The sequence below is a fragment of the Xyrauchen texanus genome, chromosome 34 (assembly GCF_025860055.1).
Source record: "Xyrauchen texanus isolate HMW12.3.18 chromosome 34, RBS_HiC_50CHRs, whole genome shotgun sequence".
NCBI classification, from domain to species: Eukaryota; Metazoa; Chordata; class Actinopteri; order Cypriniformes; family Catostomidae; genus Xyrauchen; species Xyrauchen texanus.
In genome coordinates this window covers 9,134,895-9,157,218 of record NC_068309.1, presented here as the reverse complement: position 1 = coordinate 9,157,218, position 22,324 = coordinate 9,134,895, and the positions used below count along the sequence as shown (strand labels likewise).

The following is a 22,324-nucleotide window of genomic DNA, read 5'->3' as shown; positions in this document are numbered from 1 at the left end:
ATTTTTTTGTAACATATTCCAATTGATTACTCAAGGTCAGTAACGTAATCTAAATAATTTGGATTACTTCTTAAGGACTGGTAGATTTTTTTCACTTACATTCTCTGAAAAATCCTAAATATCTTATGAAGTGTTGCTTCTAAAATAAGATAAAGCAAATACAAAAAAGGGAATTGATCTTGTTTGAAGGATTTTAAGTTTGTTTTTTTGTTTTACAAAAAAAATACAAAATACAAAATTATCATCAAGAATAAGATTTTAGCCTTAATATCAAAGGTCTTATGAGAGAAAAAATTAATTATCTAACATTGATTTTTTTTTATTAAAAAAACTATGATCTTGCCTGGTAACAGGTGCATGTAAAACGGCTACAAATAGCATTTTAGCTTAGAATAAAGCTAAATGTTTACATGACAATGTTTGTTTCAATTTCTGCTGCATCAAAGTTACTTCAAAATTACTTCTCTGTCTACTCGTATGAATGTAACACATTCAAAGTGGTCATGCAGTCTTAAATGTGTGGGCTATATTCCGAGTCGTCTGAAGCCATTCAATAGCTTTTGTGTGAGAAACGGGCCAATTGACAATCCACTGAATGAGATTTTAGATCTATGTGGAAAGCATGACTTTCAGTGAATAATGTCTTAAATTTTAGCCTGTTCTTCACACAAAGGTATCACATGACTTTAAGAAGAATTGCATTATCACACATCTAATGTGCTATAATAGCAAATAAAGACTTTTTGCCCTTTTTGAAGCTTGACAGCCACTGGTCTCTATATGCTTTCATTGTATGGAAACGAGCAGCTCAGAATATCTGCCTAATATCATCTAACATTGTTTTCCATGAAAGAAAGTCAGGCATGGAACGACATAGGGGGTGATTAAATGTTGACCAAATTTAATGTTTTGAATGTACTATTCCTTTCTCACTCTGTCTGTTCTGCAGCTACACAGAATTTTTTTTTTTTTTCCAGTTTGTGGGTATAAAATGATGGGTGACAAACACCTTGTAATAAGGTCAATCCAAGTGACCTTTGCACACTAACTTCAAAACTCACTGAAAAGGTAATAAATGAAGACCAAAAAGCATGCTACATGTTGTGAATGAGGCTTTCGCCCCTTCAGCATAAATAAAAAACATTAGTTAAAGTTTAGTCTTGCAGTTATAGCGGTACATGTGAGTTAATGATAACACTGGCTTGGGCTGCAAGAGCAAGAGCAGACCAAAAAACACAGATCAAAGAAACACAAGGCAAACTACTGGAAAAACTTAAACGGCTGCTAAAAATAAACGATGAGAATTACTTTTGAATCATAATTGTTAGATTGGTAAACAATTACACAAAAAAAAGGCTTTTGGCATAATGCAAGACAAACATGTGACCAGACGTAATATTTTACAACCCAAACATCAAAATAATATTCTTTCCCAACAGTGAGCGCAGACGAGCAAAAAATTTGCATTGTGTGTCGTTAATGATTCTGTCTTAAATAAATATGCAACAAACATGAAAGTGGCAATTAACTTATTAACAAGTGACAAATAGGACAAAACGTAAGTGAGAAAGCAAGAGGAGGACCGGTAAAGAGAAACAAAATTTTATTATGGGGCAATAAAGGAGGGGGTGGTAAAGTACAGGATGTACTTGGAAAAACAAACAAGTTGTTGATGGAAACGTATTAGCATGTTACTCCATAAAAAAGAGGAAATGTGAGAGGAAGTTTTACCTATATAGACCACGTCCACCTCCACGGGGTCTGAAATGTTCTTCCCCAGGGCGTTGTTGGCCACCACTGTGATGTTGTAGTTGACCCACAAAGACGTGTCATTTTTGCTGAAGAAACATGAGTTCTCTCCTGCAGTTTTATAATCCGGGCACTCATAGACCGTCTCTGAGCTGTGTACGAGAGACATTAACAGAGATGTACATGCTTTAATTAGAATAATGCAATGAAATCATACAAGTGAGATTCAAATCATTCTCTAAATCTAATATGGGTTTGTTTCCTTATAGATCACTTTCAAATGCATGATCATCCACAAACAATGTGCACTTGAATTCTAACTAAAAGCTATTATTAATTAACAACAGTATACAACAGTATATTTTTACAGAGGGAAATTAACTTCTTTAAAGTTTTGAGGCTTATTATTGCTTTTAATGAACCAAAAATATGGATGACTCATCACAAAGACACTTTTTGTTATTTTATTGTCATTTTTTACACATTTTGTCCAATGATATGCCCTTGAATGCCGCCCTAATACTACCTGCCAGCGAGGTTATGAGCTATAAAAAAATTGGACAAGTCCTTTAACATGTCCTGCCCCAACTTCCTGTTTCAATAGGAAATATGTCAACAACACGAAAAAGGAATTTGCGTTCATCAAATCATTTCATGGGGTTGTCAAATTTGGCATGTTGCTTCAAAATTATATTACATTCTTATGTATGCAGTAACTTCTCATTCTAGTCTTGACTGAAATAGTAAAACTCTGTAAACTTGTTTTTCACAGTTTTAGGTTTTATATGTTTGTGTACAGTACACGCTTGCTGAATCTTAAAGCTGTAATGTTGACAAAACACTTCACCTGATAGAGATCTTTCTCATCAAATGATAGTAACCAGAACAATCTAAGTGGTTTATGTTTATCTGGGTGTGTGGGCACATGTGCGTGTGTGAGGGGTTAAGTCATCTATGACTTTCTGATAACTTCACATATCTGTTTAGTAGGAGAGAAAGCGAAATGCATGGCAGAGAAAATCTGGTTGAAACCACTCGAAACAGGAAAAAGGGCAAGAAAAATGTAGTGAGTTTACATGCAGGATCTTACAATGATTGTTTAATAACACCCCTCACCTTTAAAGTTTAAGTCTACTTTCTCAAGATAAAAAAATGTCCTTCTAATCTCTAGAAAAGGGAAGTAGAAGAAGAGGGACTGACTTTTCGAGGTGGTAGTACAGGGCATAGGTGGTGTGCAAGCCCCCATCATCTCCCGGCTCCCACCAGCAGGTAAACGTCTCCTTTTCTGGAGAGCGACAGCTCGTGAGCCTGGGCTTACCTGGGGGGCTGACACCTGTGGAAATAGTGTGACCGATTTATTGTTAAAGTAAAGTTGACATTCCCACTATCTATTTCTTCTGTTTGTAAAATTGGTTACAGTGATACACTTTAATACACACTCTCTTCCTCCAAGAGTAAGCTTCAATTAATCAATGCTTTGTGAGATTTTTCTCTGTAGTGCTGTTTACCAAAAAGTAAAAAATCTGTCATCATTTCACCCCGTTCACGTCTCTCTCATCATTTACTCACTTTTATGACATCCCATATGTCTATGACTTTCTTTCTTCTGCTAAACACAAGAAGAATATCTCAGCTCTGAAGGTCCTTTCAATGCAAGTGAATGGTGACCAGACCTTTGAAGCTCCAAAAATCACATTAAGGCAGAATAAATGTAATCCATAGGACTCCAGTGGTTTAATATGTCTTCTGAAGCAATGAAATCACTTTGGGTGAGAAACAGATCAATATTTCAATCCTTTTTTACCACAAATTTCCACTTTCAGAATGTGAAAGTGAAAATGTAGATTTCTTTTGTTAAAAATAACTTAAATATGAATCTGTTTCTTACCCATACCTATCATATAGCATCTGAAGAGATGGATTTAACCACTGCAGTCTTATGGATTACTTTTGTGCTGCCTTTATATGCTTTTTGGACCTTTACATTTCTGGCCACCATTGACTTGCATTGCATGGATCTACAGAGCTGAGATATTCTTCTAAGAATCTTTGCTCGTGTTCAGCAGAAGAAAGTCATACACATCTGGGATGGCATCAAAGTGATTAAATGATGTGAGAATTCTCATTTCTGTTGAACTATCCCTTTAAAATCAACTTCATTTTTGTCTATTTCTAACGCAAAGCCAGTGTTGAGGAGCTACTAACCAGCGATGCTACTAACCTAACTAGATTTTTCATTAGTGTGACAGTAGCTCAGCTTATTTCAAAAAAGTGTTACTTTTCCATTGACAAGCTACATGTTCCAATGAGTAGCGGTGCTACTAGTATCGTACATTTGTCACGTTATATTGTGAACTCAGTGATGGAGCCGAGGCAGAAAATACACTCACCTAAAACCACCCTCTCTTTCTCATGTAGTGTGGGCAATACACAATTAAGATATGTCCATTTATATATGATTAGCTTATATTAAGTGTTGGGAACTTCAATTGATTTTAGTCAGTTAGTTAAGATGCTAAATGTAAATTAACTACTGTAGTTAACATAAATAATACAATGAGTCACTTGATTCAGTTTGCCTTCTTTTTTTGAAGCGAAATATTTAGTTAATTACTACCTTTTATCACTATATTTCAACTTAATAACATACAATAGGGTGTTTTCTAGTTTTATTAGTTAACATTTATTATAAATGTACATGCTCAATTTAATGTCGTCATGCTATTTGTTTAATTTCACCATAATTAAATGGTATAATCGAATTGTTATATATTTACTAATATTTTCTTCTTTAAAAAGATTCAATGTAGTAAGTTATTTTTTGCTAGTAACTTGTAGAGTAACTGATTACATTTTTTAAAGTAGCTTGCTTGACTGTAGTTTAAATGCTTAGTTATGACTAGCTTGTAGCTTAGCAATCTACAGTTTCAAAGTAGCTCCCCCAACAATGCACAAAGCTTTCATATCGTAGAGTACTTGGAATACAGCATAGAAGACAGATTAACTATTTTTATAGTGTTTTTCTTTTTCAACTGTCCACATCAGTTGCATGGAAAAGGGCAGTGAGAACATTCTACTGAATATCAACTTTTCAGAGAACAAAATTAGAGTAAATAATGACAAAATTCAATTGTTTTTGAAAAACATTGCTATAATGTACTTTACTCCATTTTTATTTAAATAAATAACACTAAACATTTATAATATAAAATGACATATATTTAGAATATAAACAAATTTAAGAATGGATGATATGTCCATATTTATAATTAGCAGAATCAGTCCAGTTGTACATAAACTTGTCATGTAATAGAGTTCATGAGATTACTCACCTGCTGCTTGTGATATTAAAGTGGCAATAAATGTCAAAATCAGCATGTCCCCAGAGTTTCTCATCATGCCTAATGGCTTGCAAACTTCTCAGTTCTGCTCAGAGAAAAGAGAGACAAGGGAGAAAAACAGATTTTGCAATATTATTCCCATGAGCATGAATATCCCAATAATTATTTATTAGATGGGGAACAAACTGAGGTGATGTGTTTAAAGTATATATAAATTAAAAATGCATAACTGATTTACTAATCATTAAGTAGAACAGATTCATTATTATTGTAATATTGCCATATTTAAAGTATGTGTTGATAAATCTTGTGTTAAGTATAAAGAAAAGCCGTATAGATGCATATAGGTTATATCGTTATTGGCAGTGAGTGAGTCACGAAGGTAACAGCTCAGCCAAAAGGTAACATCCCAAACAAGGTGTTATGCAAAAAATTAGGCAGTTTGTATTGTATTATCTGTACCATCAGAGTGAAGACATTGCACCTGTCCCAGATTGGTGTTTCACAATAAGCAAACGTCTCCTTTGTCACCCATCGGGCATAAACATTATTCATCTTATGTATGTATGTGTGCACATATCCATACTTTTGACACTTTCTCCGTTTAGTGTGCTTCTCATCAGAATTCTCTGGACAATATGAATTATGATCTGTTTGATTTTCGCAAACAGGAACAACTCAGGCCTTACTCATCAAGTTTCCCTGTAATGTACAGTACTGCCTGAGTCATCGTTTAACTAGAAGTGAGAGCGCACATTACTGAATCAAAGTGTGCCAATGTCATCTGTAAGTGCAAACTCGAATGGTACCATCTCTATTTCATGAGGTTTTGCAACCATTGTACAAATGTAGCGTACTATAAAACATAAGCCGTAAAACCGCTTACCAATTAAACAAATATAGTGGTCATCAAACTGCCATTTTCTAGGGTTTACATGTCCAATTCAGCATGTAAAAGAACGCTATATTTTAGTGTGGGAGTTTTTCCCGCTAGTTTAATAGTTCATTTCTGAACATTTACAACATGAAGTAGACAGACTTGGAGGTTAATGTTATACTCAATGCTCTTTCCTGTAATATTTCTGCCAATGAGAAATAAAGACATGTACGTGTTCCACAAAGGATTGCTCAACTCTACTCATACCGTAAAACAGACTGTCAATGCCTAAACTTTCCAAGCGAAACTTTTGCAAATCTGACAGAAAAACGCAGCAAAACAACTGACCACCAATCCTTTGCATTGTATGGAGCTACAGAGCTGAGATATTTTTCTAAGAATCTTTGTTTGCGTTTAGCAGAATAAAGAAAGACTTACACATCTGGGATGGCATGAGGGTGAACTATCCCTTTAAATAGCTCTTAAACGTTTAATCCCTGCTACATTAACCTCAAAATCTCTAATTAATTATTTTGGCATCAAGATTATGAAAGCAACATGTTTTTGCTACTCATTGATTTATTTTTGTCTTGGTGTTTACAGTGCCAAACAAAAAACCAAGCTTGTTAGAGGGATTTGAGAGATCTAAATTAGTTTAAACAAATGGAAATACTGTATCTTCAGCTCTGTGAACCTTTCATGAACTATACATCTTCTAAATTGTCTTTGCATGAGGTCACAACCTGACCTGTGAGTAGTTTAAATGGTAGAGCATATTGCTACTGTAGCAATGCAAACATCATGGGTTTGATTCTCAGGCAACACACAAAATAATAAAATATGTAGCTTGAATGCAGTTTAAATTACTTTGGTTAAAGCATCTGCCAATAAACGTAAATTACAGTACATCCAACTTGACCTTATTTGTAATGTAAAGAAACCTGAACTTACTGAATAAAAGCAAGCCCTATACTGAGAATATGGCTTTGAGACAATCCAATGGCAACTAAATGGATATGAATGCATCTCACCAGCCATGACACAATTTATTTTATAACATTAAACTATTAGCTTGAGAATTACTTGATCATGTAGCCAGTTTAAAGGGATTTTTAAAAAATATGAGAATATACGAACCCAATGAAAATTATGTTATAAAATACTGTCATGTTGTATGACTTTCTTTCTTCTGTGGACCACAAGTGGAGATGTTGTGCAGCATGTTGGACCGAATTTTCATTTTGGGGTGAACTATTCCTTTAAAATGCATTAAACCTGTAGTTGTCAGGGTAGAGACCAGGAGATCGGAGGTAAGTGATTCAAATATAGTTTTATTCAAGTATAGAAGGTGAAAGGTAAGTATCAGTTGACTTTTCAGGTGCTGGTTTAGTGAAGATAGTTCGTTGCACGGAGAACAACTGGAAATCCAAATGACTTGGATCGTAGAACATTCACTCTGTATCAGTTCGTTAACTCCTTCTCTTTTCTAGGAGCAATCGGGCCGGTTTGATCAGATCTCAGACAAGGGTTCAGGAATCGGATAAGTGATCTGGAGATGGCAGAACAACAGTGCATAGGGTTAGTATGAATCAGGTAAGAAAACGGAATACTCAGGTTTTCAGGATCGATGGAGATATCAGGACTCAGGGAGAAATGGTCTGTTCCTGTTGGAGGCTTGACAAAGACTGGATACAAGGTGAGTGTTTTTATGAGTTGGCTGATGAGGTGATAAGTGATGACCAGGTGTTTGTGATTTAGAATTCTGGGGAGAGTGATCTTTGAGTGGTGGACTGCAATGAACTTGACTGATCTCTGACATTACCCCCCTCCAGAGTCCAGCCAGCTGACCTAGTACCTTGATGTCGTGGGGGTCTACCTCGGGGTCGCGGAGCAGGCCTTTCAGGATGAAGTTCGTGGAATTCTGTGAGTAACATGGGGTCGAGGATGTCCCTTCGAGGTACCCAACACCTCTCTTCTGGGCCATAGTCTTCCCAGTCTACCAGATATTCGAGTAGACCCCTACGACGTCGGGAGTCCAGGATTTCTCTAACAGTATAGATGGGGTCGGCTTCAATGGGAGGTACTGGGGAGTTGTCATCGTGCACTAGGTCTGTGGAGGGAACAGGAACAAGTGGATGATGGGGTTTCAAGAGTGAGACGTGGACTGAGGGGTGGATGCGATATTGGGCTGGTAAACGGAGCTGGTAGGTGACTGGGTTAAGTTGTCTTACAACGGGGAATGGACCAATGTATCTCGGACTTAGTTTACGACAAGGGAGTCTTAGACGGATGTCTCTGGTCGAAAGCCTGACCAGTTGCCCAGGCTGATATTCGGGAGTGTTACTGCGGTGAATGTCTGCGAAGTGTTGTTGACGGTTCAAGGCTTGTTGGAGATGATGATGAGTTTGGTTCCATACCCTCTCACTGTTTTGGAACCAAGTGTTAACTGCGGGGACTTCAGATGACTCACCGGACCATGGAAACAATGGTGGTTGATAACCCAGTACACATTGAAATGGTGTTAGATTCGTGGAGGTTTGTCGAAGGGAGTTTTGAGCATACTCTGCCCATACTGAGATATCGGCTCCAGAGATGTTGATTCGAATGGCAGAAAGTACGAAGGAAACGACTGACATCTTGTATTTTTCGCTCCGCTTGACCATTTGCTTGTGGGTGGTACCCTGATGTTAAACTCACTGTAACATTCATTAGTGCAAAGAAGGCTCGCCACACCTTGGAGATAAATTGTGGCCCTCTGTCTGACACAATATCCTCCGGGATGCCAAAATTCCGGAAGACGTGTTCCATCAATAGCTCTGCAGTCCCGAAGGCTGTGGGTAAGTTCTTGAGGGGAATTAATTTGTAAGCTTTGGAAAAACGATCAATAGTTACCAGGATACATGTATTCTCGTCTGAGGGAGGAAGGTCAGTGACGAAGTCGACTCCAATGTGCGACCAAGGTCGTTGCGGGACTGGCAGAGGCATGAGTTTTCCAGTGGGTAAGTGACGAGGGTTCTTGTTCATGGCACAGAGAATGCATCCTTGGATGAAAGTCTTGATATCCTGTAACATGTTGGACCACCAGTATCGAGTTTGAAGAGTGGAATCGGTCTTATTAACTCCAGGATGACCTGTGCCGACAGACGAGTGTGCGGAGGAGATTAGAGAGGTACGAAATTCTTCGAGTACGTATATCTTTCCGATAGGACATTCTGGAGGACTGGGTTGGTGTTGAGACATTTCAAGCAGTTGTTCATTTAGGTCCCACTGAATGGGATTGACAAACATTTTTTCGGGAGTATACTCTCAGGTTCTTCGTGGGAAATTTCGGGGCATGGAGGCGGGACAAGGCGTCTGCTCGGACGTTCTTCGAACCCGGACGATAGGAGATCTGGAAATGGAAGCGAGTAAAGAAGAGTGCCCATCCGGCCTGGCGTGGGTTAAGTCTCCTTGCCTCTTTCAAGTACTGCAGATTCTTGTGGTCTGTGAGAACTAGGAATGGATGTTTGGCTCCTTCTAGCCAGTGTCTCCACTCTTCTAGCGCAAGTTTAATGGCCAGGAGTTCTCGATTACCAATATCATAGTTCACTTCTGCAGGAGATAGCTTGTGGGAGAAGAATGCACAGGGCATGGGTTTAGGTGAGGAAGCAGAGTCTTGTGACAACACCGCTCCTACTCCTGTTGTAGAAGCATCTACTTCCACAATGAACATCTTTTCAGGGTTCGGGTGTTGGAATAAGGGGGCTGTGGTGAATCGCGGTTTTGAGAGATTGAAAGGCATGTTCAGCCTCAGTGGTCCAGAGCAGTGTTTTCAGTTTTCCTTTGAGTAGAGAGGTCAGAGGAGCTGTAAGCAGGCTGTATTGATAAATAAATCTTCGATAGAAATTCGCAAATCCAAGAAATCGTTGTAACTCTTTGACAGACTGTGGAGTGGTCCAGGAAGTAATGGCTTTGGTTTTACGATCATCCATCTCTACTCCTCTTTCACTGAGGTGGTAACCGAGAAATTCGACTGAGGTTTGATGGAAGGAGCACTTCTCTGCTTTCAGGAACAGGGAGAATTCACGTAGCCATTGGAGTACCTGAGAGACATGTTGCTGATGCTCCACCAAGTTTCTGGAGTAGATTAGGATATCGTCTATGTAGATAATGACAAATTGATTCAGGTAGTCTCGGAAAACTTCATCCATGAAACTTTGGAAAACTGAAGGGCGTTGACCAGACCATACAGCATGACGAGATATTCAGTAGTGTCCTGCTGGAGTGATGAATGCAGTCTTCCACTCGTCAGCCCTTTCGGATTCGAATGAGATTGTATGCACTTCTCAAATCCAGCTTGGTGAATATCTTGGCTTCTCGAAGTTGTTCAAGTGAAGAGGGAACCAATGGGAGTGGGTAACTGAACTTGACGGTTATCTTGTTTAAAGCTCTATAATCTATACACGGACGTAAACCTCCATCTTTCTTAGGGACAAAGAAGAAACTGGCGGCAGCAGGTGAAGTAGAGGCCCGAATATAGCCTTGTTTTAATGCTTCTTCAATATACTGTTTCATGGCTTCTTGCTCAGGAATAGCCAGAGAGTAGATTCAGCCCCTTGGGGATGGATTCTCCGGGAATCAGATCGATGGCACAATCCCATGCTCGATGGGGTGGTAACTTGGCAGCCTTGACGGGGTTGAATACATCTGAATATTGAGAGTAGCATGAAGGAATGGATACCGACAAGTTGTCTATGGGGCTTTCAATGGAGGTTGAATTCATCGGGATGGTGTCGGGCAAGTTGGCGATGGGCGATACGGGGTGTTCAAAACTCATGGACGAGCACAGGCAACCCCATTTCAAAATCTTACCCGATTTCCAGTCAATGTTAGGTTGATGTCGTATAAGCCATGGACGGCCAAGGATAATATCAGTCTGGCTATTCTCAAGTACAAAAGGTTCAAACAGTTCATGGTGGGTGTCTTCAATACAGAGTAGAATAGGTTTAATTCGAGACGTGACATACCCCTGATTAATGGTTTCACCCGTCACTGCATGGATGGCGTATGGCTTGGAGGTGGCGGATTGTTGAAGTTGGAGTTTCTGACAGAGCTGCCCGGAGATGAAGTCTCCTGCTGACCCAGAATCCACAATGGCTGTAGCAGAGACATGGAAACGTGTAGATTTCAGAATCACAGATATCGATTAACGGAGCTGATACAGAGGCGGACGTGCAGACAGAACTCACAAGCATTCTAGGAGGTCGTGTAGGGCATGAACGAAGAAAATGTCCTCCCATTCCACAATATAGACACAGTTTTAACTCTCGACGGCGAGAACGTTCAGCTTGGGACAGTCGATAGTTATCCACCTGCATCTTCTCGACAGTGATTTCGGAGGGTCGTTTATCGGGGTACTGAGGTGGTGAAAAGGTGGGTTGCTGGGCTTCGCGATAGCAGCCTTGAGATCTTTGGTGCACACGGAGAGCTTGCTGTATGAATTTCTCGACCCCCAGGCTATCATCATAAATCGCAAGTTGAAGGCGGAGTGCAGGATTCAAACCACGTCGGTAGATGGAAATGAGCGCTTTTTCGTTCCACCCACTGGCGGCGGCTAGAGTGCGGAATTCCAGTGAATATTCAGCAACTGACTTCTTGCCTTGGTGTAATTGCAATAGCTTGTCACTGATGGATGAATCATCTACTGGATGCCCGAAAACTTCTTTGATATGGTTTATAAATTCTTGTACAGAGGAGGTAACGGTAGATTCCTGCAGCCACAAAGTTTCAGCCCATCTTAATGCAGCTCCTGATAACTGTTGAATAATAAAAGCAACCCTCGACTTTTCAGTGGGGTATAACTGGATTTGTTGTTCTAGAGCGAGCGAACGCTGTAACAGGAAACCGTTGCAATCCTCCGCCCGGCCGGAGAATGGCGCTGGACGGGAAGTTGGATTGGCGAAGCAAACCAGAGAAGGAGCGGGGTTTACGGAAGTGCTGGAAGCTGGCTGACTGGGATTAACAGCGGCGGCTGTCGGTTGTGCAGGGTTATCAATATTACAAACAGATTCCATCGCGCTGTTCTTCTTCCCCTTTTTTCGGCCAAGCCTTCTGTCAGGGTAGAGACCAGGAGATCGGAGGTAAGTGATTCAAATATAGTTTTATTCAAGTATAGAAGGTGCAAGGTAAGTATCAGGTGACTTTTCAGGTGCTGGTTTAATGAAGATAGTTCGTTGCACGGAGACAACTGGAAATCCAAATGACTTGGATCGTAGAACATTCACTCTGTATCAGTTCGTTAACTCCTTCTCTTTTCTAGGAGCAATCGGGCCGGTTTGATCAGATCTCAGACAAGGGTTCAGGAATCGGATAAGTGATCTGGAGATGGCAGAACAACAGTGCATAGGGTTAGTATGAATCAGGTAAGAAAACGGAATACTCAGGTTTTCAGGATCGACGGAGATATCAGGACTCAGGGAGAAAAGGTCTGTTCCTGTTGGAGGCTTGACAAAGACTGGATACAAGGTGAGTGTTTTTATGAGTTGGCTGATGAGGTGATAAGTGATGACCAGGTGTTTGTGATTTAGAATTCTGGGGAGAGTGATCTTTGAGTGGTGGACTGCAATGCACTTGACTGATCTCTGACAGTAGTGGGGAAACAAAAGCTAAACAATACGTTTTTGTGTTTGCATTTATCATTTCTGCTGTGTCATGTTGGCTCTTATTTCACCTATGTATAAGCATTACAATATTAAGTGCTGCCCGTGTTAGTATGGAAATGATATGCAAATACACTTGGCATCTGACTCCTCTGCACAATCGTCCTTATCCCACCATTAATCTGATGACAGAAATAAGCACTAAGCACATGAAAAGCATGATAATAGAACCACAGATTGAGTGAGACATAAACATGACAGATAGAAAATGAGGGAGAGAGCAAAATAACTTTTATTTCTCCTTGTGAACAGTATGGCATCACAGATTAAAAAAGAAAAAAAAAGCTTCTCCAGCTGGCATTTCTGCATATCTGATTACATAAGGAATTATATCATCATAACAGAAAGACCCAGTCAAACTGTGTTGGGCTCCATTGCTCCAGTGCAATGAAGTCAGTCAGGCTGCTAGCATCTCAGTAAATCAGCCACTCAGGCAGGAAACAAACAATAAACTACATGACGCTACTCTGCCACAAGTTGGCAGTCCACTAGTCACACTGGGAAATCAGCAGCAGTAGGTCAAAAGTTTCACTGCTGAAATCGGTCCATGTTGACCGAAATTCAAATCTTTGCCCCCAGTGGCCGAAACAAGTGTTGTTGAACATATGGGCAAGTTACGTGTGTGTTTCTCCATTTTCCGGGTGAAATCTTCTCAGCCACTTCACCTCCACTGCGCTCTTTGTCATTGGTAAACAGGGAACCTCCTAGCAGTGGTCTCTACGATATTTGAATGATCTTGTAGAATGGCTATTGAATGTATGGTTGGTCTTTGTACATGTTTGTCCATGAGCTGCTTGGCTTTGAAAAACAATCTATTTATGGTAGAGGAAACGTGAACTATTATTCACCCAGTACAAAGGAGCTAATTAGATTGAAATGTAATCTGCCTCCTCTACCTGTCTGACCCCTTGGGGGTCCAATTGCCTCCCCTTTCTTTTTCTGCTGCCAGCTCTAAAGATGGGCGAGGCCTCTGGACACCATTAAATACTATTTAATACCAAGGACAGCAGCCTAACAGTTGCCCAAACTTAAACAGAGGACAGCAGTGCACACCATGAAGACACTGAGGGAATAAACTACAATCCCACAAAGCATTGAGGATGATATCATTGAATTAAAATCAATGAAAGTAGAAAACTATTGATTTTAAGTTGTTGATTATAAATTTAGAAACAATATATTTTGATTTTATTGCTAAATATTCAGATATACAAATACCAGTAGTTTGAGAGTTGATGGAAATCAGTTTGATTGCATCATTCACAGTGCATAATGGGTGTGGGTGGTTTCTGTAGAGCTCATTTGGCACACTTAGTTGGCCATGATTTTGTAATTAGTTGATCTTTTGCCTTCAGGATCATAGGTGGTGCAGCTCTTCAACCAAAATATCTTTATTAAACACAATTTGTATATAAAATAACCCCCAATCTGTCGATTAACAACATGGTATAGGTCTGTCTTTAAATGTTTATAAGTTGTCATTAACTCTTCCCAGCCAGTGCAGGTCAGCTGAATCTCAAAGGCACCAAAAAAATCAAACAGTCACCAAGGCAACCCAGAAAGTATGCTTTGCTTAGTGCTCAAAGACTGTACCCTGTTTCTTATTACCATTGGCCATTTTATTACCATTACCATATGTATCATACATATTTTGTAACGGTCTAAAACCCACTGTAACTTACTATATAATCAATTAAACAAACAAGCAGTTATAATGACCTCAAGCAAATGTGGCAAGAGCTTTCCAAAGGTAACAACCCACAAGCAATATTACATTGATTTATTGACTTGTACATAAGAACTGAAAGCTTGTGTCAAACGAGTGGTGCACTCTGAACTGTTGCGACAAATGAGCTCACAGTCAGTGAACCCAATTGCCTTGTAACGTAGTCACATAAAAAAAATATATCCAGACATTTTGGGGCCTGATTCTGTAAGTAACGAGCTAACTATACTTTCATATTTATCCTTGATTATCCAACACTGATGGCATAATCCACGCTATGATGCTTTGATTTCAAGAATGTTTCTTTTGATCTGATAATTGGCATTAAAAGATTCCCCTACTGCTGTTTACAGTGATCTTACATAGCTTCCGGGGGTTAAGGTGGGTGCACAGAGGCAAGCAAGCAGGGGCTTGTTGACATCTCAGCACATATCTAAAGATAATCTAGCAACTTGCTCAAAAGGTTTTTCCTCTCTCCTACGCACATACCCTCTACTCTTGTTTTCCATTTCTGTCCCTCATAATTCCAGAGATAGCTTTGAGAGCTCATTCTGGCATTGGGAATTAATGTTCTCAGGTTAAAGCTATGAAAAGATCTAGGAGGATTACCTGAACTAATTTTGGCCTCTCCATCCATCATTTTACTTACAGAGGGAAGTGCATCTAAGTGCTTCACACTGTGCATTGTGACTAATCTTATTCCAAACCCATTTTACTTTCTTTCTTCCGTGGAACACAAAATTGAGATTTTAGGCAAAATGTTAGCCTTTGTCACCATTCACTTTCATTGTATGATGGCATCATGACTGAAGCTGTGATTCCCTAACATTCTTTCTTCTGTGGAACACAAAATGGAGATTTCAGGCAGAAGGTTAGCCTTAGTCATTTTAAGGAAGAATGTTAGCCTTAGTCACCATTCACTTTCATTGTATGAAGGCATCGTGACTGAAGCTGTGATTCCCTTACATTCTTTCTTCTGTAGAACACAAAATTAGATATTACACAGAAAGTAATACAGATTTGGAACAACATGAGAGTGAATAATTGAATAACAATAACATTATTGAATAACAATTTTTGGGAGAACTATCCCATTAACAGCTCTTAAATTAGGTGGCACACAAGGATGCAAATAAATGCAAAGCATATCTGAGTGTGCATGACTATCATAGTTTGAATATTTTTATAGTACAACAAGAATCACAATGTTGTTCTTTCACATGAGATTTTGAGCACACATTAACAACAGCAATCTTCCATTCAGATACATTTTAATGGTTAATTTACCATTTAACCCATAATTTAAGATGAATTCATTAATGAATGAATGAACGTTACATTTATATAGCGCTTTTCTGACACTACACTCAAAGCGCTTTACACAGTGAACAGGGGACTCTCCTCAACCACCACCAGTGTGCAGCATCCACCTGGATGAATCAATGGCAGCTATAGTGAACCAGCACGCTCACCACACTCAAGCTATTGGTTGAGAGGAGAGAGTAGAGTTATAGAGCCAATTAGTGGATGGGGCTTATTAGGAGACCATGATTGATTAGGAGAAGATTCTTGAAGTCGAGTCAGATAAACAACGTGTGCCATTTAGAAAAAGAACGAGAGCTTGTAGTCATGGCAAAATAATAAACAGTGTTTCAGTCCAATCAAATGCATTTTTTTCACATCTATACTGAACATGACAGGAGGGTGAATCATACTGTATGCCAGCATGAGTGCATTAGAGCCCCTATAATAAACGTAATTTTATGTTTATTTTAGGAAATCCAGACAATTGAGATATGATTAAACCCTATGATGTTTGAATTGTAAATGTATTAAAAGCATGTACCGCTATAAAATTAAAAGGACTATTAAACAGAAGAAAGAAAATTACACTTGAGTAACAACATGTTGCTTGTTATACAAATTACTTTCTTTAAAACATAATAAATAAATTAAACCGCCACTACATTGTGAACATACAGTATCTTTTTCTAAATGTAGAGGAAATATTCTGAACACATTTGAGCATGCATTGATGCATTTTTTGGAACATGCATTGTATGCTCTTACATGCACATTTCTTTAATTTACCCCAAAATAAAGATTCTGTCATTTACTCTCCTTCATGTGGTTCCAAACCCATATTATTTTATTTCTTCCATTGAACATTAAAGATGTTAAGCAGAATGTTGGCCTCAGTCACCATTAACTTTCATTCCATCTTTATACCATACTATGAAAGTGAATGGTGACTGAGTCTAACATATTGCCTGATTTATAGAAGAAAAAAGACTTCGGGAATTTGATTTGGAATTTGATTTGGAACAACATGAGGGTAATTAAATGATGACAGAATTACACATTTTGGGTGGACAATTCCTTTAAGACCTCTACGTTCAGTTTTCAGATGAGAGAAGCACGATTCAAACACTTTCTTTGAGAAAACAATATTCCAATCCCTGTGGTGTAACTTTGTAACATTTGCACAATACATAAGCAGCCAGCCCTAGCCTGATTTAACCCTGCATGGTCCCTCCACCTCTGAGGTGCGAACCAAGGTGTAGTGTTGCACGAGTAGGTGACATATACCTGAAAGGTGATCGGCTGTGAGCCACATCAAGACTAGCGTTCACCAGATTAGGGATTAGGATCATTACATAATTGAAAGGAATAATGTGTATTTGAGTGCATATCCAGTTGTCCAGATGGTTGAGACAACTGTGTAAGACTAATTAAAACCTGCAAACATCTAAAGTAGTCTGATGTCATAATCGGGACACATGCAAGGTGTAAACTCAAAATGAATTACAAATGAGATGTTGGCCTGTGTCCTGACAGACATTGTAAAAACTGGCAACAGTTACAGTATAGCAACAGGCTTGACTGCAATGACTTGCCTTGTTCATCTCTTAAAAAAGCAAAACAAATTGTGAGATATATATACACATGCACAAAATAACACACATTCAATGTAAAACTGACTCTATAATGAACTCTATTCAATAAAATGTAATGTATGTGCATCTTATTTGGAGACTTCTTTTAAATACGTTTGACTTGTAAGGTATTGTTTGTTACAAGTTTATGTTATGGCCGTTTATAAGAAGACATTGCTTTTGTAACTTTACTTAAAGCAGGCAAAGCCCATTTATAATATAATCATATCATAAAGCCTTTTGACTGTTTACTCTATGCACACTTATACATTTAACATTATTAACATCTGCTGCGTTAAAATTAGATGCTGCTTGTGCTTCCCACCTCAAGTGTTGCTTTTTACAGATGCACTTTCAAGTTAAAAATAGTCCAACTTTTAAAAAATGCATTTCATGCATCTGAATGTAAACAGGATGCCCAAAATGCCCATTAGCTGACTAATTGTTCTGGCAACCCGCTGACTAGTGATTTTTGACAATATGTACTTTTTCAGTAAATGTATTTTATTAAATATTTTTAACTTGAATACAGCCAGTTAATTTAGATGTTTCCATATTTTAGATTACCTGGCAATATTCTTTTACAGTTTACATTTGTAGGCTGCTTGAGATACTAATGCACCCAATATGACATATTGTCATATTGCACTGCTACTTTTTCCTTGTAAAAATTCATACATACTGAGTAATATCTCTATGTTCTACATTAACTTGACTATTAGTTTTGTTTTTGAAACTGTAAATGTTAACACAATGGACAAATCTAAAACTGGAAATCATGTTTTTTTTAAATATATTTACAAACCAAATCTTCCTACGTATCATCACAGTACATTTACCTGTAATGTAAATATGGGTGTCCATACACCTTGTGAAAAGCACAATTGGCATGATGATGGAATAACAGAGGCATTTAGTTTCGCAACAGAATGAATGGTGAAACCAGTCGGACAAGCAGTCAGTCTTCCCTCCTAATATAGTCATGCATCAGCACTTATTTTTATGTTAAATCAAGTTCCATGCAAGACAAAGGCAGATTTATTCCAAATGTCTTGCACCTATAAATTGCTTTTCCCCATTGCAGATTCATGTTGCCACATTTCAGCATTACTGCATTAAGTCTATATAGTCTGTTAAAAGTCATTTTTAAATTCAGGGACACTTTGATAGCTTATTTTAAAGCTGTTTTAAAGCTGTTGACTTTAAAATACTTTTTTATTTTTATTTAATTAAACAAATTGCAATGGATTTCCAGAATATCAACGTGACTTTCGTGAGACCTAAATCTACAATTATGTGAAGGCTACATTTAAAGCACTAGTATTATGTTCAGCCTTTATGACCCTGAAAAGAATATTCATGCATCTAAAGCACTAAACAATGTAGAATGAGTTCTTACCTGCCATGATTTTTTCATGATAATATAATTGTTTCTTTTCATTCATTAGCATTCCTGACTCTTGAGCACAAATAATGGCCTGTGAACCTCATGCAACTATTCTTCTATATATCATGTATAAATAATAGGGGTCGAGAAGAAAAAAAAAAGCGATTCTGTTAAAAATTTAAAATCATCTCCCTGATGAAAACTGGATTATTTATTTAAATTTAAAAATGACACATTTTTCTTAATATACTAATCTAAGCATAGATAAATAAAGGACACATTGTGCATTCTGAGATGCTATTCTGCTCACTACAATTGTACAGAGTGGGTATCTGAGTTACCATAGTCTTTTTGTCAGCTCAAACCAGTCTGGACATTCTCCATTGACCTCTCTCATCAACAAGGTGTTTCTGTCCTCAGAACTGCCGATGACTGGATGTTTTTTTTTGTTTTTGGCACCATTCTGAGTAAATTCTAGAGACTGTTGTGAATGCAAATTCCAGGAGATCAGCAGCTACAGAAATACTCATGCCAGCCCATCTGGCACCAACAATCATGCCACAGTCCAAATCACTGTTCACATTTTTCCCCCATTCTGATGGTTGATGTGAACATTTACCGAAGCTCTTAACCCATATCTGTGTGATTTTATGCATTGCCACATGATTGGCTGATTATATAATCTCATGAATAAGTAGGTGTACAGGTGTACCTAATAAAGTGCTCAGTGAATCTCTATGATATTCTGGTCCCTCTATGGCTAATGGCCCTCCTTCAATGCAAGTCTATGCAATTTTTACACCTGTTTCATCGACCACCAGCCAAAAATTTTAACTTTTGATTGCTTAGAAGAGTAATAGTCATGGGGGCATGGGTAGATTAGCGATTATTGACGCTGACTTCCACCCCTGGAGTCGCAAGTTCAAATCCAGGGCGTGCTGAGTGACTCCAGCCAGGGCTCCTAAGCAACCAAATTGTCCCAGTTGCTAGGGAGGGTAGAGTCACATGCGGTAATCTTTTCGTGGTCGCCATTATGTGTGGTTCTCGCTCTCTTTGGGGCTTGTGGTGAGTTGTGCGTGGATGCTGTGGAGAATAGCGTGAAGCCTCCACACACGCTATGTCTCTGCGGTAACACTCAGCAAGCCACGTGATAAAATGCACGGATTGACCTTCTCAACTGAGGCAACTGAGCTTCGTCCTCCGCCACCTGGAGTCTCTACACCACCACAAGGACTTAGAGCGCATTGGAATTGGGCATTCCAAATTGGGGAGAAAAGGGGAGAAAAGAAAAAAGAAAGAAAAGTGATAGTCCATCTCTTCTCTGGGGGGACCAAACATGAGCCTGTCCCATCTCACCCAACACCAATCCCCTCCCAACTAACCACACGCCGACCCACCTTGACTGTCACTTGACTCAAATAAAAGCTGCAAAACTGGTTTAAAGTCAGGTAGACAAACATAAACATTAAGTGAAGACGTTCAACACCTCATTATGGTATCCTATAATCAAAACAGATACTGATCATTTTCAGCACGTGTTTGAACAGCAAATAAATGCTTAATTAATGTTAACGTGTTCGACTTTACTAAGAAACGCCACCCCCACACCCTGTTAGCCACATTTAGAATCCTTAAAGTCACATGCCATGTTTGATTCATATTGCCTCTAAAATCCATTTCCCTCAGGACGGCTGAAAAAAAAAAAGTTTTTAACTAAGATTTGAAACTAGAAGTAGTATAGAGCTGTTCAACTTTTCATACACATTTTTTTTTCATCCATTTATTAGAAAAATAAGGTCTGTGGTAAACCTTAGTTAAAGATACTTGAACGTTTTGTTCCACATCATAAATACCTCAAATGTGAATTTAAAGCCGTCATAATCACCTCTAAACAATCATAAGAGTAGATGTATATAAGAACTCTAAACTAATCACAAACAATGCAACCAACAGATATTTTGTTAATCTTCTACATTCCTCTTTAAAAAATCTTAAGTACTTTAACCCCTCAATCCCTTTGGGGGACAGTACATATCAAACTGTCAATATTACAATCAATATTATTAATACACAATATTTGTTGACCCAACTAAATTCAAATGAGGTCAACTCCAACACTTAACTCTGAACCAGAAAACATAAGTCACCTATTATTATGCCATTGACACACCTCTAAAACTGGAGGATTGAAGACATCATATCCATTCTGCCCCTTTCATGCCCTCAATTACACCAAGGGAAAGCTCATTACATAATCAGCACTTTCCATCCGCTAATATAATTAAGCTCTAAAGCCCTGCTCTGATGCAGTGGGGCTACTTGATAACCAACTACTGACAACAAAATAATTCAGTAACACTTTAGTGCCTGTTTTACATGTAATAATAATGAATTATTAGCAGCACACAATTTCTGTACAGATTAAGAAGGATAATGTATTGTTCATTCATTTCACTCCGTACTTTCTTAAATAGGCCTACACAGTATGTAAACCATGTAATGACCAATATTTCACACCCTGATTGAAGAAGACATTTAAGTGACCGTTTGTGTTTCAGAATGGCAACTAAAACAATTTCAAAAGGGACACAATGCGAATAATCAACAGGGTAAGATCCAAAACGACATTTCTTCCATTTCTGACCCTTAAAAATAACTTTTATTAGTGTAAAACCAAATGTAGTCAACTTAATTCAGTCGCGATAAAAAAAACTGACATCAAACTCAATTGCATGTTATTACCACATAATGCACAATAGTGTAACATAATAGTCTAACACAGTGCACAGTAAATGTAGCACTAATAGTTAAGATGCATACATGTAATTTTATAATTAATTTTTAGATATGTCTATATAGTTTTTTTTATATTTATATTACATTTCACATGTTTTATCCTGCATCATATAGGCTACATTTTTAATTATGCGTTACATGCATTCAACTATTCTTATGGCTGTGCAAATTCTATTCTGTTTTTAAAACAATCTATTCGAGATCTGAACAAAGTATAAAACCTGCAGAAAAGCATTAGTTAACCTACCATCGCAAAGACCGGTGTGAAAAAGCAAGCACGGGAGACAGCGGACTATGTGTCAGATTTCCGTGCTTACCTTTTATTCATACGGCGAGGATGAGATCCGATAATCCCCTCTTCAGCGGTCCAAGTGATCAGTGCCTTCAGGATGCTTCATTGAACTGGCTGATTTCTGCTTTTGCTTATGTAACCGATGATGTCTTGAGGAGACGTGCGCTCCCACACCTCACAGGTAAGTCAAATGTCCCTGCAGTCGTGCATTCCTGTCTAACTTGTCTATCTGAGAGTGGGCGTGAGCTTGACTGCTCTGCTCCTCCCACAAATCCCTCCCACTCTGCGCTCAGGGGTTTATGTCATCAGAGATGTCCACAGTGTGATGTACGTTCTGAGGTGCCTGCAAATGACAGTTTTATACCTGTGAAACCAAACACTCGACTCAATGCAAATAATATAATGCAAAAAATGTGCATGGTGATTATTTAATGTAATGAATTGAATCTATAATTTTTTCCATTTATAAGTCAAAAGTCTGGAATCATACAACATTGACAGAAATGTGGGATTAAGCTTGTA

The 22,324-nt window shown here is 38.4% G+C and overlaps 1 protein-coding gene across 1 annotated transcript in view; it reads right to left on the bottom strand.

The window, feature by feature from the left end:
• prlra (prolactin receptor a) overlaps positions 1-21,994 on the bottom strand; it is a 32,279-nt gene extending 10,285 nt beyond the window's left edge. Inside the window, exons 1-4 of the mRNA XM_052104161.1 lie at positions 21,828-21,994; positions 5,082-5,175; positions 2,950-3,082; positions 1,732-1,901 (exon numbers count right to left, since the gene is read on the bottom strand). Coding sequence (XP_051960121.1) covers positions 1,732-1,901; positions 2,950-3,082; positions 5,082-5,148 — 370 coding nt within the window. The 5' untranslated portion in view covers positions 5,149-5,175; positions 21,828-21,994. The remainder of the gene's footprint in view (positions 1-1,731; positions 1,902-2,949; positions 3,083-5,081; positions 5,176-21,827) is intronic.
• Between the last annotated feature and the right edge of the window lie 330 nt (positions 21,995-22,324).